Source organism: Anticarsia gemmatalis, chromosome 2 (assembly GCF_050436995.1).
Source record: "Anticarsia gemmatalis isolate Benzon Research Colony breed Stoneville strain chromosome 2, ilAntGemm2 primary, whole genome shotgun sequence".
Classification (NCBI taxonomy): Eukaryota; Metazoa; Arthropoda; class Insecta; order Lepidoptera; family Erebidae; genus Anticarsia; species Anticarsia gemmatalis.
The window spans coordinates 3,027,035-3,043,411 of record NC_134746.1 but is presented as its reverse complement, the minus strand read 5'-3'; the positions used below and the strand labels follow the sequence as shown (position 1 = coordinate 3,043,411).

Here is a 16,377-nt window from a genome sequence, read left to right as displayed (position 1 = left end):
TTAGCCTCTACTTAAAGGACCTTCTGTCATAAGTTATTACGTATGTTCTTATCATGCCAATTAAAAAAAATACCTTTAAAACAAATAGACCGACCTGGCCATCGCATGATTTAATTATTAGTATGTATCACACTACACAGCACGACGAGAAGTCAATGCTCCTGAAATGTTAATGGCGAATTTGTGTTTTCTTGCGATGACCAAGTCGATCTATTTGTTTTAAAGGTATTATTTTTTAAATTGGCATGATAATAACATACGTAATAACTTAAGACAGAAGGTCCTTTAAGTAGAGACTAAATAGATTAATCGACTTGGTATTATATAGATCTCACAACTTTTTACGGCGAGACTTGAGGTTTTTACAGAATGTTTTTGATGGCATCTCACTTCTTTTTGTAAAGCAAACATAAGTCCAATTTGTATGGTAAGACGTTTTTTTTTTCATAATTCAACATATTTTCCTATGGGAATGTTGTTCAGTTTCATGGGCTAAACACCCTTACCCACCCTATACCCCCTCCCATTATGCCTCATATAGTAGGTACCTATTTACACCTATATATTTTATTTTCTACAGTAACAATAATTCATTAACTGCAAATGTAACCTTGTAATCTTATACATTTATATGGGATTACAAAGTTATTGTTGCAGTTGGTGTATTTAGAAAACTGGACCGAAATTAGAAAATATTAAATTTTTCCCATGATTAAGATACTAAACCCTATTTGTATTCTAAATTTTAAGCTTCTAAGTCTGCTAGAAGTACCTTAGACTTTTGATGATCGGTGAGTCAGTGAGTCAGTGAATCAGTGAGTGACAAAATTCAAAATTTTAACAAGTTGTCATTTTTAAACTACTGGTTCAAATTGACTGAAATTTTAAATATACCGTGTTTATACAATGACTTATTGGATGCTGAAAATCCAGGCTTCTAGTTTTATCTACAACGAAATTATAGGGGTGTCAAAAATAGCCCGAATTGCTTCGAGAAAAGATGGTACGGCCGTGCCGCTTTTTTTTGCTCGACTTGCGGGGGCACTTCCGTGCCCCCAGATTATTTGATGTGAACGCCATTCGGAACTTGTAGTTTGGAATAAAGTGTTTGTTTGCTTATTTTATTAAATATCGATTTTTACGTTGCAATATATAATTAACAAAAAAAAACAATTAAAGCGTTTAAAGGGTAAAAGACTAAAGGTTATGATTAGTAAAAAAAATCGGTTTCAGTCAAGTTTTTCTTTTAACATTTCAATGAAAGAAAGGCTTATGTTATCCAACATTTGTCCAACCTTACGTCTTTTCTCCACTAAATTTCAATTCAATCTTCGTAAGGTGTCAAATATATTTGTATGACAGAGGGACGGTGAGCGCGAATGTAAAGTAGTCGATATTGTATGCAATTTGTTGTGTGAACTGGGAATTTGAACATGTGCCAGTGCTGCTGCATAATGGATGCTGTGAATGAAATATTAAATAAAGTTGGGGACATTTTTGACGCACGGCTTAGGATGGCGTATGACAGACGGAAAAAATTTCGACAAGTATCATACGATTGACTTTTTTTGATCAGACGGTAGGTACTGCAGAGGGCACGCACTCAATGCAGGCTTTATAAAACTGTTAGGTAAACTGTTGATAGGTTTAATTAACAGTCAAATTTTAATCTCTTACCATTTAAACCATCAAAATTAGAGTAATTAGGTAGTATTATTTGCTAAACTTAAGAAGTATTTTTATGATAAGCATTTTAGCTTAAAATACTCCGATATTATAATTTGAACTATGAAGTATTTATTCGATTACCCTTAATAAAAAAAAATAAGATTAATTACGAGATGTATATTACCTACGTAAATAAATGTTCCTGAAAAAAATAAGCTACTAGCAGAATCCGCTGAGGGATTGTAGTACTTGTAATTATTATTGAGAGGCTTAATGAGGGGCGCAGCTGTGTATTTTTAATTTACCTCTACTTTTTGCAAAAAGATGAAAAATATATTTTGAACGTAGATTTCCTCTTTTACCCTTACCTAGAGCGGACGCCAGCCCAGTCCATAATAATGCATTCACTAAACATAGATATCCACAGCTCTAAGTTTTATTATGTTCATACACTTTATATTTAAATGAAAAACAGTGCATAATTGTCCGTCTGTTCGCTACATATTCACAGTTAACAACCGATCCAACTTTAATGCAATTTATCATAGATATAGTTTAAGATTCAGCAATAAGCAGATCGGTTACTTGTACATACATATATTTCACGGGACTGGAACCGCGTGTACCGTGTCATCTAGAATTCTCATATATAGCTGACCCGCGCAACTTCGCTTGCGTCACATAAGAAAGAATGGGTGAAATTTTTCCCCGTTTTTGTAACATTTTTCAGTGGTACTCTGCTCCTTTTGGTCGTAGCGTAATGATATATAGCCTTTAACCTTCCTCGATAAATGGACTATCTAATACTGAAAGATTTTTCAAATCGGTTCAGTAGTTCCTGAGATTAGCGCGTTCAAACAAACAAACAAACAATCAAACAAACTCTTCAGCTTTATGATATTAGTATAGATTATGACTAAATGGTCCCCATATTCATTATTTAAAACCGTTTGTCGTTTTGGCAAGTACATGAGCAATGTTAGCGTAAGTATGTCGAAACAACAAATGCATTTAAATCAACCGCGTGCTGGAGTGTTGCCAACATCAGGATGATGACAATATGTTGTTTATTTTAAGAATGCGCGTTAAATATGACCTTGTCAGTTATTTTTGAGAAAAGATCATAAATTATTAATATTCGTGGCAAGTTGATGCGATGATTTGTAGTGGGATTATCAGGCGGTGTACCAGAGGAAAAGTTAGTAAATCAGGTACTCTGAATTTTTTACGTATCAGATCATAATCTGTCAAAGTTTGAGGTCATGACGAATTAAAAAATAATACGATCAAGGAAAATATGTTACTTATATCGTGCATTACTAAATACTTGATTGATTAACGATCAGCGTTAAAAATAAAATATTGGTAACATTTCTTTAATACCAAATTTCGTTAGCCCAAACAACTATTTTGTAATCCCACCTAAAGGGTAGAGTAGTGTAAGTATCGAAATCATGATATAGAGCCTGTTATGGGAAAACATCGTAAGCGACAAAAAACAGGCATTTCACTTTATAGCTAAAATGATTTAGAACTGAATGCGAAGACAACTAGATCCATAATTAAATAAATACCTGGCAATATTATAATAGCTGAAAAAAAAACCATAAACGACAAAAGTAAAAGTTATTAAACAATACAATATACGATATATGATTTTAAATAGGATGTGGTGTGTTTAAAATATAAGACATAAATCAATAAAACGTCTCTCCTGTAAAATTTCTTGTATGTCGCTTACGATGTTCTTGCATAACAGGCTCGATTTGCTAAAACCTAAAAGCAGCCAGACTGAGAAACAATACGTATTCTATTCGGTCTGCTATATTCAAAGGATTAATCCCATTCCATCATTTCCATCCACACAATGAAATACCTAACGTTCTACAACATTGTGGGTCAGTGCGGTACGCTTTGGTTTATTGTGCCCTCCCTAGGGCTTGTTAAATGGAGTGCGGATTGAAACGACGGACCAGAATGGAGCCCACGAGATGTATGGAGGAATTAAGCTTCGAGGACCCTTGCACGCGTTCAATTAAACATTTTAATTAGAATTTAGTCATTAGGTCTCAGAGAATTTGTGTGCGAATTTTGTGAACGACATTGTGTTCCTTTTTTAATAGTAAGTGACAGTTGTTTTTTTTTTGTTACTTAAATAAAATCTAACCCATTAATGTCCCACTGCTGGGCCTAGGTCTCTTCCCGTAATGAGGGTTAGGCCTTGAGTCCACCACGCTGGCCAAGTGCGGGTTGGGGAATTTGCATACCTTCAAGAACTGTTCTAAAGAACTCTCAGGCATGCAAGATTACATCACGATGTTTTCCTTCACCGCTGGAACAAGTGATAATTATTTCTAATCCACACTTAACTTCAAAAAGTCATTGGTGTGTTGCCTCGGGTTCGAACCTGCGACCACTTGCGTTGGAGGTGCTTTTACCACTCGGCTATCACTGCTCTTAAGAATTGTCATAAGAATTTGTATACAGCCAGGTATCTATTAACTTTTATTATATAAAGCTATATTCTAAAGCGGGCTGTTGTAAAAATGTGAAAGTATTTTTATTTCGAAGTAATAAGAATTTTTACTTTAAGACGAGTGCTTGTGAATGTTATTACTTTTTTCATAAGCTAATAAATATGTCTTCAATTTGTTAAAGTGGGCAATTTGTATTTTATTTAAATGAAGGTTTCATCGCACTTTTCATTAAAGGCTGAACGACCTGTGTACTTGTGCTCGATGCAAACAAAGTAATAAAACGACACGCTGACATTCAATGTTGTTACGCTTAATTTTTGGAGAAAAAAGCAATTTAATTATACATTTAAAACCACAATATTTTTTATACATACATTATACATATTTTGTACATATCTATATTTTGTAAATCTTCAGGAGGAAGTAGGATTCTGGCTGTCAGAAACACCTGCGACCTAAAATCAGGTAACAAACTAGTCTAAACGAAAAAAATCGAGATCCTCTCCTAATTGCTCAATGATCTGAACGTTTTGTTCAGCTAGTATCTGGAGTGGAAACTTATTTCAATTAAAAAAGCTTAAAGAAAGAACTCTATTTTAACGTTCTTATTGTTCAGCTTGTTGTTTAATTGATAACGTGATTAAATTACTTGCTACTTGCTACTGAACGATAGGGTAAACAAATATTTAGGGTAAATAAATGTACTTCTACATTACAATAAAGCTCACACTTTTAAATACACAGTGTATTTAAAAAAATATTATCTATGCCTTAGAACTGATAGGTGCGATAATGCCTATTGTCTATGTCTATTAAAAAAGCGAAAGCTTTTGAGAAAAATATTACTAAACAAGATTATGATGGTACACAAATAGTATATAACCTGGTTTAAAACATAGGATTTTTTATACCTGGGAAATCTTTTAATGCGAACAAAGTAGTAATAGATTCGGGTGTTCTTACAAATTACCTCGGGTGGCCTTACAAATAGAGGTCGGATTTGTTTTCGCTCCGTTTATTGGTATGATGTGATTCAGTTGTTCGTTCAATTATTTTTAAGTACTCTGTAGATGACCGCAGCCATTATCATTTGCTGAGTTCAGGACAGCTTTGAAAATATTTTTGTGTTTGTGCCACGGACGCTTTAGTAAACTAAAAGTGATGGCAAATATTTACACAGTCTGTTTTTTTGTGATATATGGACATTTTAAACATGGTTAGTTAGAGGTTAAACTAATGATCGCGAGATCTCAACTTTTCATTGATGGAGACATTATACTCGTATGTCTTGAGGACATTTTAGTGATTTTCTACATGCTTATATCACGGCAGCGGCACGATTAAAAAAGTTTTCGAAAATTCTAGCTAAAATATTATGATTTTACACCAAAGATGTATGTAATAAATATGATCGCTCGTGAATGTCCTCTCAAGGTTTTTTGTTAATTGGAGCGGCCATTTTATGACCATGAATAAAACTAACTGTCATTGTGACTATATTCGTTAATTCTGCAATAAAAGCGTTTAATACCTACAGCTAATAAAGGATTGTTCGTAACGCTACAGTAATGTCGAGTTTCACTACTTCATAAATCATAGGCTTTTGACCGTGCATCTAAATTAATACGAATTTATCAATACAGACGGTACAATACTTCGCACTACACTACAGAATTTAAATATTTATAACCACTTATAACTTATTACTATATCCACTAAAACAAAAAAATATATATACTCGTTAACACAAAAATAATTGACAAATTACAAATCAAACCAAGCAATTATAACTACAAAAAGGTACGAAGCAAACCCGTCAATGAACTATACAATACAATATTTATTTATTATTCGCACTAAACCCCGAAGAAATAAACGTCTGTCGCCAAGATAACATGAATTGAGGACAATTTATTTGACGTTTATAGGCTCTCCCTACGAAACCACGCTAAATTTAGCCTAATTTATGGACCAGCCATGAATTATCTTAGCAAAAAGGATTGCGATTATTCAATATTCTTTGTGTTTATTCTTTAAATGGTTATTGTAGATAGACACGGAAGGGTTTGGTTTATGTTTATTGTTAAATAATATCGTGAATATTTATATTTTATTCGATTATAGGAGCAACGAAAAATCCTTAATCGTTTTTGATAATATTAAATATGTTACGACTTCTTTACAAACAGTTTTTTCTTGATAATACCAAGCCAAATATAATCGAAGTTGTAGCACAAAAAAAAAATAAAAAACTTTATAATTTTGCTTCCAGGAAACCAGGCACTTATAATACCTAACTCTAGTCTGCTTATAACATTATTCTAGAAACCAATAGCCCTTTACCCGCCTGGTATATCAAACAGAAGACCTTGTAATCTGCAGTCTACCGAGGCACTCAGTTCATACAAATTCAATAAATAATAGCAAAAATTTGACAATATTGATAGAAGTTAAAAGATGAGAACCCATACAACCTTTCTTCTAATCAATATAATTTAACGACAGGTGAGAAGATACCTACCTACATGTATTTGTACAGATAGGATCTAAAATCTGAAACGTGTGCACAACCGTCTGTGACCCGCACCTTTCTGATAATGCTTTTAACAGAGGACACGAAATTGTACCACACGCCTGTATTTTACAATTACTTGAAACAGTATCTTGAAATATATTTTTACTTTCTTTATTTGTGCAGAATACAGGATTAAATGTACAGTCAAAAACAAAAGTTTTAAATATATATCTTATTTGTACAAGTGGTCTTAAACTTTTGGCCGGAAGTGTATAATATGCAGTTACATTTTCAACAAGATTCTTCACATTTTACACTGTTGATTAATATATCATTTATGTTTTCCATATAAAAACGACCAGTTAAAATGTGTTAGGGACTGTACAACCTTAAGCGCTGATTTGTAAAAGTAATCGACAAAGAAACACGTTGCAATCTCTTTTAAACGATAAGTTGTCTGAACGATATTGAAGCTCTTATGTTCTTTCTTAGTTTCATGAATAAATTATAGTTTTATCTCAGTCAAAAATGTAAACAGCAATTTCGCAACCTGATGGCGTTTTTTTTTCATTTTATTCCTTTTTAAGACAGCATTTTTATAGTTTTGGTAGAGCCTAAACGATAGTACAATACCTACTGTGGTTTGACATTAGTATACTATATAAAAGTGAATCGTCAATGTGTTACTGAATCTTTCCTTCTCAGTTTTTTGAACAAATCATCTCCAAGTATCATTTTCTAAGCAAGGTGGAAATGCTGAAGAAGTACATGCTAAACCCTGGTCTGAAAGCCGCTAAACCTTGAAAGATTTAATTTATATGAAGCCAAAGTACAAAAGTATACTTGGACTATCTCAAAGATATGTCTGCGGTTCAAGCAACTTCGACTTCTTATTATACTTGTTCAATCAATATACCGTCCGATTATTTACAGATCCAACAGCTGATATCTAAATCCCTTTAGGTCTAGACTATATTAGTTCGTCTCAAGAATCTTGCAAAACACTCCAATTTATAAGCGAACTCTTAAGCACAATTCATATAGTAAGCGGTATCGTGAAGGGCGCGTATCGAGCGCGGGAGTACGACTGCTCTGCTCGATACTCGTTGACACTGCCCGCGACCGACCCGCACACGCTTTCAGAGTGATATGCATGTAAAATTACTTGACATGACTGACTGATAACATAATCATTGCGCAGCCTAAACAGAAGTTAGAAACATGAAATTTGGACAAGGAGTTCCTTTTATAATGGAAGCACCACCGAAGAAAGGATTTTTTAGTAATATTTCCCTTAGGGGGTAAAATAGGGAATGAAAGTCAACATTTACTTTTTGTAAATTGTCCACAAGCGTCGTCCATAATACAAGAAATTAGACCTGCCGTAGTCACCTACCGACCCGCGCCCGTCACGCACCCGCATTCTGTATGGATCGCGCTTTACAAAGATAAAGTTTTGACATCTACAGATTACTTCGCTAATCCACTGCCTTATTCGCTATGATTTGCTCCGGACTTTCTTAATCTTCGGTGATATTATAATTAAGATAAAGATCTGTCGTTACTTAGCAACTTTTGTCTTATCTGTTACCTTTATCAGTGGGGTAGATTTTTATTTTGTACGGGAAGAAATATAACGATGAAAATAGATCGTTTTGGTGTTCTTATTTTAAGATGATGTTTTGTTAAAAATAAAACCTTAAATACGTGTCATCCTTTAAATAGGGTTGCCTACAAAAATTCGATTCTACTGACGTCATTACATAGCATGTGGTATTTCGATGCTAAAATGCGTTATGGACATTTCATAAAGAGTAAGGTTGCCGTTAGTCAACTACGCTATTGAGTTGCTACTAACTTAGTAGAATGTTACAGCTGAAAAATTAAATTATATAGCACGGTTTTTGACCCCTTACAACGTGAAGCAAGTGCATCATCAGAATTTGTCATAAGTCACAATACCATTTGTTACTGACAAACTCACTATTTAATCCACAAACATTTTATTTTTAAAGGCTGCGGGAAAGAAAATTATTTTCTTTTAATACGATTATTGGCATAAAACCATTGACCGTTAATTACATTTTTCAACTTCATCTAAAGCTTCAATCAAATGAAATTAATTATATATTAAGTTAACAAAATACGCAAACAAGTTAATTAGAAAACAACAATCTCATTTGAAACAAATTGCAATAACAAGTCAAACAAATATATATTGTGTTATTTTATTTCGTCAAATAACATTATTTACCCAAACGAAGAACAAGTGTTAACCTGAAAGCATTTGAAAAGGGCTGGTTGGAACTTGCTGCCGATAGTGTGATTTGGGAGGAAAGGTAGAGAGGTCTTTGCCCGGCTGTGGGACACTCAACCAGGCATAATGTACTTTGAGTCCGTTGTTTGTGTGTTTGTAGAAGTCCCCGCGACTTAAGAGCAATTCATAATATGAAAAAAAAGAAATAAAGATCTTTCTCTTTCAAAATAAAGGTGTTTCTTTAGTGATCTCGTCTAACCTTACGCGCATCTAATAGATAAATAGTACTATTTTTCACTAAACCACTACAAAACCCTTTCATCTCCACCCAACACCAAACAAATTGACAAGCTCACTCCTCCGACCTTCTTAATATATCACTCATTGACCTCTCGTACCATCTTCAGCCTATAATATTACATTGAATAGAATTCAATCTAGCCTAATATGTAAGGGCGTGGATACAATGTGGATAAAAAGTGACAGTGTCATCAGTGTAGTCGAGGCCTTATTAAATCGAACGGCAAATAGCGGCCCTTGTCTGTTGACCCTTTGGTTTAAGTAACGGGGCCAAGTGATGGCGTAGGGCTGGCTTGTTGTCATGAAGGTTTGGACAGAATTCATAACTATGATTCTGGTGCTTTGCATTATTAGTACGTAAGATACTTATCTGTACTTTCGTTCGGATCAGCCATGATTATAAAACGCAAATAACACGAAATAACTAGTCAATTTTAACAAGTGATAAATTAATTCTACGACAGTGGTAACTTTGAAAAGTCATCAATACCTAAGTCTTGGCTATGAACCATCAACCAATTGCGTGGGAGGCAACATCTTATACTACCCGGCTATTACAATTCCTTAATTTAATTTACAAAACTATAATTAAAGAGTATACTTTAGTTTTATCGTCGAAAAAAGTCGGCATAAAGCTTTAGGTCAAACCCTAAACAATTGGGCCAATATGCTAGGATGGAATCAAGTGTATCGTGTAAGAATGTCGCGATTTAAGTATGTCTGAAACTGATTCATCTAGCTTGCTGACATTCTGTTTTAATCTGTTGCTATGGTAACTAGCCTAGGCCTTTTGGGAAGGACCTTAGACGTGAGCAACGTTTTACTTTGTCTAGTAAAGTAAGTATTCGGACTGAGTTTGATATCAAGTAAAAACGTGATTATTGTGGAAGTTTTTATGGTAAGCTTTTTGTAAAGTCGCTGAAAATCGTTAAATTATATATTTTTAACATCAGATAATTATGTCAAGACTCGTATTTATTTTTATGGATATTAATCGAACAAATAAATTTATAAATGACTGTATTAGCAAAGATTTCCTGTTACTGTTTATCATTTCGACAATTTTAAAAGGGTAAATAAATAACCAATTGTTACAGGATAAATAGCATCTATCCTAAGATAAATTGTGAAAAGTATACTTTTCTCAAATAGTAGTTTGTTGCAGCTTTTAAGTCAACTTGTCGTCGTATGTACCGCAAAAAAGTGAAAGAAAAGCCTAAGAGCTTGCTTGTAGAAAATGTAACGTAGAAGTGAAAGATTTTAATGATGCAGCTCCTTAAAAACCTCCTTATTAGTGATGTTACATTGCTAGGTATGTTTTACTCCTGCTGCGGAATAGTGTAGTCGACATTTTGTATTATGAGAATACAAGAGAATAGCGGTGGAAACGTACAATTTTCTTTCGGCAACTAAGAAAATATACATATATCTCGATGATAACGCTTAGGAAAAATTGTTCTTAAAAATTGTAATATTCCTATCATAAATGCCAAATACGTAGGTAATATTAGTCAATCATCATTATTGACGCTCAGATAAATATCATTAAACAACTCACTCGGTCATTTGATTCCAAACTAAGCAGAGCTTGTACTATGGTTACCAAAAAACTGATAAACGTACTTTTATATTTCTACATACATATTAAGATGGATTAATTGACAACCAAGCTCAAAACAAATACTCGTGCTTATTACTCTAATATTTTTTCCTATTTTGAATTTCTCAGAACAAAACTAATTCATATTTCAGCAACACTGACCACGAGTAAAGCCTTATCATAAAATGTAACAATATCAAAATGCGTTACCTAGAACACAACTAAGCAATTAAGTTTCTAAATGGCATACAACATAGGTATGAGTTTTCGCCTTTGATATACACAGGTACCAGAGTAAATATAGAGGAAACTCATTATGCGCAAGGACAGCTCTAACACGGGCATAGACAAATAAATATGGCGCCGGTCAGTCTCGCTGCAGCGATGTGTTTACTAGTTAAATACTTTTAACTGACTTGCTTGTTTTTATTGAAATGGATCTGGTAGATTGTTTGCTTGCTTCTCTATTTCTGTGGGGATATTAGTATTAGTAATTTATTTTGAAAATGTATGTACACTTTGCAATAGTAAGAGCATTTTGAAGGTGATTAAACTGTAATCTTCTTTGTTTTGTCCTTGTTCCAAATTAAGTGGGGTCGTAATAGCATGATTTCTATCTCAAAAACATGCTGCCAAGGGATATGGCAGATTTTTTTTACAATTGACCGCTTGACGTCAACCATCCTTGAGAATCCTTTTAGTTAAGAATCCTGTTAGAAGTCTATTAAGATATTTTGAAGGATACTTTGCAGTGATGGGGATACTTATTAATGGTACAGGAATCTGGGATATAGGCGTACTTAATTATATATCAATTTGCCTTTATTATTTCACTTTGATCGGAAAATTAAACTAAATACATCGGTACATACCACACCCACAAGCAAGGTATCACTAACATTCGGAACATTTGGTAAAATTAACCCTTTACAAGAACTACGGCGAAAACAGTACATTTGCACTCACATTTACTGAGAGCATATGTTCAGATACTAATACAAATAACCCTACGTGATGCTCTACAAGAATAACTACCAATATAGCGACAATAAGATATTTGTTAACATATGTACAGTATTTACTCCCTTGAAACTAAATATGTATGCTAAAACTCCTTTGCTCATATGTCCTAGAATATTCGTCAACAAATTATCTTCATAAATATATATTATACCAGGTATCATATGAGACGGCGAGCACGTTTCGTGAGACATGTGATAGATCAAATTATATGTGTAACGTTTTAGCTTGTTTTAGTAAAATGATCAACTTAGACGTACATCTTTTCTAGTTTATGAAAGATAGACATGATAAGAAAACCTTGCATACTAATTAATTCATGCTTTAATATATTAATTTACTCGTTTAGTTACCGAAATATATAGACTAAAGTTTGTCCAGTGAAAGTGCTATTTTATGCATGTTGTTCTTTAACACGTTTACCTTGCATCTTGTCATTTGCAGGGTTCAAAATACCGGTCTTTCAAAGCGTTACAAAATATGATTTTCATTCCTGAAATATGTTTTTTCTTTTGTTTCTAAGTTAGGTTTCTATCGTTCATCATTCGTTAGTCAATTTCTACACGATATGGAACTGTAAATGCAGCTAAAGATTTAATTATTATCATCATTATCTACTACAAATGCGAGTGTTTCAATAAAACTGTCTCGGTCTAGCATAATAAACCTTTGCAACTCTTACATTATGAATAGTGAAGAGAACAAGAACAAACAAAGCGTATTGAATTATAAACTTCGCGATAGTTTTCTAATGAATAGCGACACCGCGCCACCATTTTCCCGCTCACTGGAAAACTGGGAATAGACTATAAAATTCACAGTTTTGTTTACTCTGTATTCTCACTAATCATTTTCCTTTGAGGCCCTCACCGATAGGTAAGGAAACTGTGGGTTAAAAAACTGTTAGCGCGGTCATTCCATAAATGGGTGATCGCATAGTGGTATATGGTCTAAGCGACTCCGTGCTTTGGAGGGCAGGTAAAAAATCGGTGCTGGTGGTCTTTTAAGTTAACAGTCGTTAAGTCATGTCAAAGGAACTTGAACAACTTTGATACTAAGGTCAACTTACTTACTATACGATAAAATAATCAAAAATATATTTTGTTATTTAGCATTATAATATTTTTTTGATATACAATTATTATTACATTTCACGAACAGAAGAGAAATATGTAATCTAACTTAAAAGTTAGAAACTTACTTTTTTTCTCAACAAAGCTGTCATAAACTGTTACACGTTTAAAAAGAAAAACAAGATAACTTTATGCCATGTACTTTTTAAGAAATTGCGATCGCGCGCAATTTAATTTTGGAACGTTTTAGTTTTAAATTACATTCGATCGTCATCTTTATTTTAAAAGTATGCTTATGTTTTTCAATGTTGTATTTAAAATTTAAAATCTTTTGTTTTATACCTACATGTGCTATTGAATTGTTTTCTAAAATAAAATTATTTGTGATCTAGCTAATTCAACACACATTTCTAATCCTACTTTTTAAACTTAGCTAGGTAAAGCTAGTTAAGTTTAACTTTTAATAATTATTTTTTCAGCTTATTTTGCAACTAATTAGTTAATTCACCGGTATAGTTATACATTTATAGAGAAATTTATTCATACGTATTTGTACAACAGCACTAAATAACAACCAATATATTATGTTCTTAATAGTTTATAAAAATTCAACGTCGAAAATTCACCATATTAGCATAGATAATACATAAACGTATTAAAGCTATGCCTAACTAAACGCTAGGTAATAGAAGAGTATTATCACGATTGGCTGTGGCACCAAAGCGGTGAGGCAACTCTATTTAATGGCCGAACGAACACTTTGTCACACAGACTATTACTTGATAGTTATTAAACATCAATTTAGGTTAAAGCGACGATATTGGTGCGAATATTTCTAACCTGTGCTGCGCTTGAAGTAAAAAGATATGTGGAATAAATCTTAAAAACAGTCTGATTTCAAATTAAGGAGAGCTTGTATTAAGGTAACCAGATAACTGATAAACATACTTTTAAATACATGTATATAGATTTTACAACCAATACCAAATTATGCAATGTCTAAAGGCTAGTCGTATGACTATATTATGACAAATTAATGTCTCCAAGAAATAAAAACGTTTGATACAAATTGCCAAAGGCATTTTAGGCAAGAAGTTTGGCAAAAGCCTAAGTGGTCACACGCTGTGAGCAAATGTAACACACTCTATCACACAAACTGAGAAAACTTATATCGTATAGGTCTATTATATTAGTTAGTTAATGTATTGAGAGTGTAGTTAACTAAAAGTAAAGTTTAAGAGTATACAGTAGCGGAATATACTACCACTGTTAAATGTCGAAAACCGGCTAACTATAGATAAGTATTCAACGAAAAAAATATCAGTGCCGCTATCAAATATAAGAACAAAATTTTTCAGTACACTTTAAATGCCAAACTATCGATACTCGAAACTACTGACAATAATTATATTCTTACTAGCTGATCCAGCGAAATTAGGACCGCCTAATAGTCGACTATTCCTTTTCTTTTATTGTTTGAATTTTTTTCTCTGTGAGAACCATCCTAGTACTTCAAGGATTACCTATTATAAAAAAAAATAGTAAAATCGGTCCAGCCGTTCTTGCGTGATGGCGTGACCAAGGGAAATAATGTTTCATTTTTATATAGAATCACTTGTCACTACGGACATAAGTCGAGCTATGTCACCAGCAAGGTAACTCGGTCTGATTAGCTTCGATTTGTCTACTAGTGTATTTTTTAATGAGGTAGTGTAGAACTGCATTTTATAAAACTTACATTAGTGGTGGTCCAGTGTTCGTCGTCCTCCCCGACAGTCGATGGTAGTTCTACCATCGTCTCCAACCAGTTGCGACCTGCAACACAACAAATTAAAATTTTTAACTTGTCTGTCAAAACATCTTCCCTTTTCTACATATTACTAAAAATGCTGTACGGGACCACTTAGACTACTTTTTAGCCGCATGTTTGACATGATACTTTACAAAACAGTGAACTGACTGATTAATAGACGATATATTATGACAACCTAGGAGTTTAAATTGAAACATAGTATGAAAAGATAAGGATCTGCGAAAGTATTAATAAATTATAGTTAAACCTTATCTTTAACTGTAGACAGATTTTTGAAAACGGTCTTAAACTTCATCGGCTATCGTAGATGTAATTCATCATTGATTTAGAGATAAGATGTGAAAAGTTACGTATAGAAAAATCGTATTGCTATAGATAGCCTTTGTAAGTTTTTAACAAAAAAGCAAAAAAGTTTAGTTCTTGTAGCGATAGAGGGCGTTCTTCCAAGTCAGCGTTTAAAAATTAAGAGCTTTTAACCTCTTTTAAGTTACGACGACATCGACTAGTGTTCTTTAGATAGTAAAATGTAGTTTTAATATATTTTACAACTTTTAGTTTTTAGTTTTATTCTAATGAAAGCCGAATGTTATCAAAATAAGTAAAGGGCGATGGCATAGAAGACAATTCTATAACAATTGTTGTACAAGGTCCGATTTCATTATCACCTCAGTCTTTCTACTACAAACTGTGTTGAAGTCGGCTTCGGAATACAAGTATTTTACGTGGAACTACTGCCTATCGAACCTCCACAAACCAGTTACCTGAGTTGTCACACCATGCCCTTCGGTAAGATTAGTCGTCAAACTTTCAAGCTTCAGACTAATGGTATCGATCGTCAAAGATACGTATATTATGGTATATAATAATGCTTTCATTTGAACAATGCTCAAATTAACCATCAACACCTATCTACGGAGGCGGGGCTCTTAACCTTTTTAGGGGCCAGGTACGGATGATTGATGTGTCAGCAATTATAAAGACTAAGCAAACCGGGTAACCATCACTTTTATGACAAATCATTTTAGTTAGGAGATACATAATAAACTTGTGTACAGTACAGTTAATGGAAACGTTAGCAAAATGGAGCATTAATAACAGAAAGTAAACAAAAAAATCCTTTAGCTCCATCATGTATATTAAAATCAATAAACCCGCCAAGAATTTTATAACAAAACTCGTTAAAATCGAATAGCGTCGTGCATATTCATGGCATAGACTATAGAGCGGCATAGACAGGTAGCGACTACTTCTAGTTGACTGAGGCACTGATCATACATATGCAAACAGCCGGGGAACCGTAGGATGGTATTCTCGTTAGCACTCTTGAATCGAAATAGTGATGAGCGTTTATCGATAACCGTTTTTATAGGATGTTTGAAAGGTTTAAATAAATTTTGTCAAATGTCCTGTTTTCTTCAAGATAAAGGCGTACTACAATCTGTGTGATCTATTTCTGTCAATTTATGTTTCAGTTACCTTATGCCTCTCTTTAATTACGTAGCTTAATTTGAGCTCATTATATTATGGTCAATATGGTCAATATATAAGGTTGTGTGTATTTCTTATCAAGCTATCGATTCTTTGCCTTACCTTAGCATGCTTTTACACATTTATCTTTTGAACGAAAATGGTTGAGTATATGATGCCTTAATTT

At 33.4% G+C, this 16,377-nt stretch overlaps 1 protein-coding gene across 9 annotated transcripts in view; it reads right to left on the bottom strand.

Annotated features, from left to right (window-relative positions):
* Positions 1-16,377, bottom strand: part of Ac78C (adenylyl cyclase 78C) — a 105,622-nt gene that overhangs the window by 28,725 nt on the left and 60,520 nt on the right. For all 9 annotated transcript variants that reach the window (XM_076124486.1, XM_076124454.1, XM_076124494.1 and 6 more), the window contains exon 2: positions 14,649-14,725. In XM_076124486.1, the coding sequence (XP_075980601.1) occupies positions 14,649-14,705 (57 nt within the window). In that variant the 5' untranslated portion in view covers positions 14,706-14,725. The remainder of the gene's footprint in view (positions 1-14,648; positions 14,726-16,377) is intronic.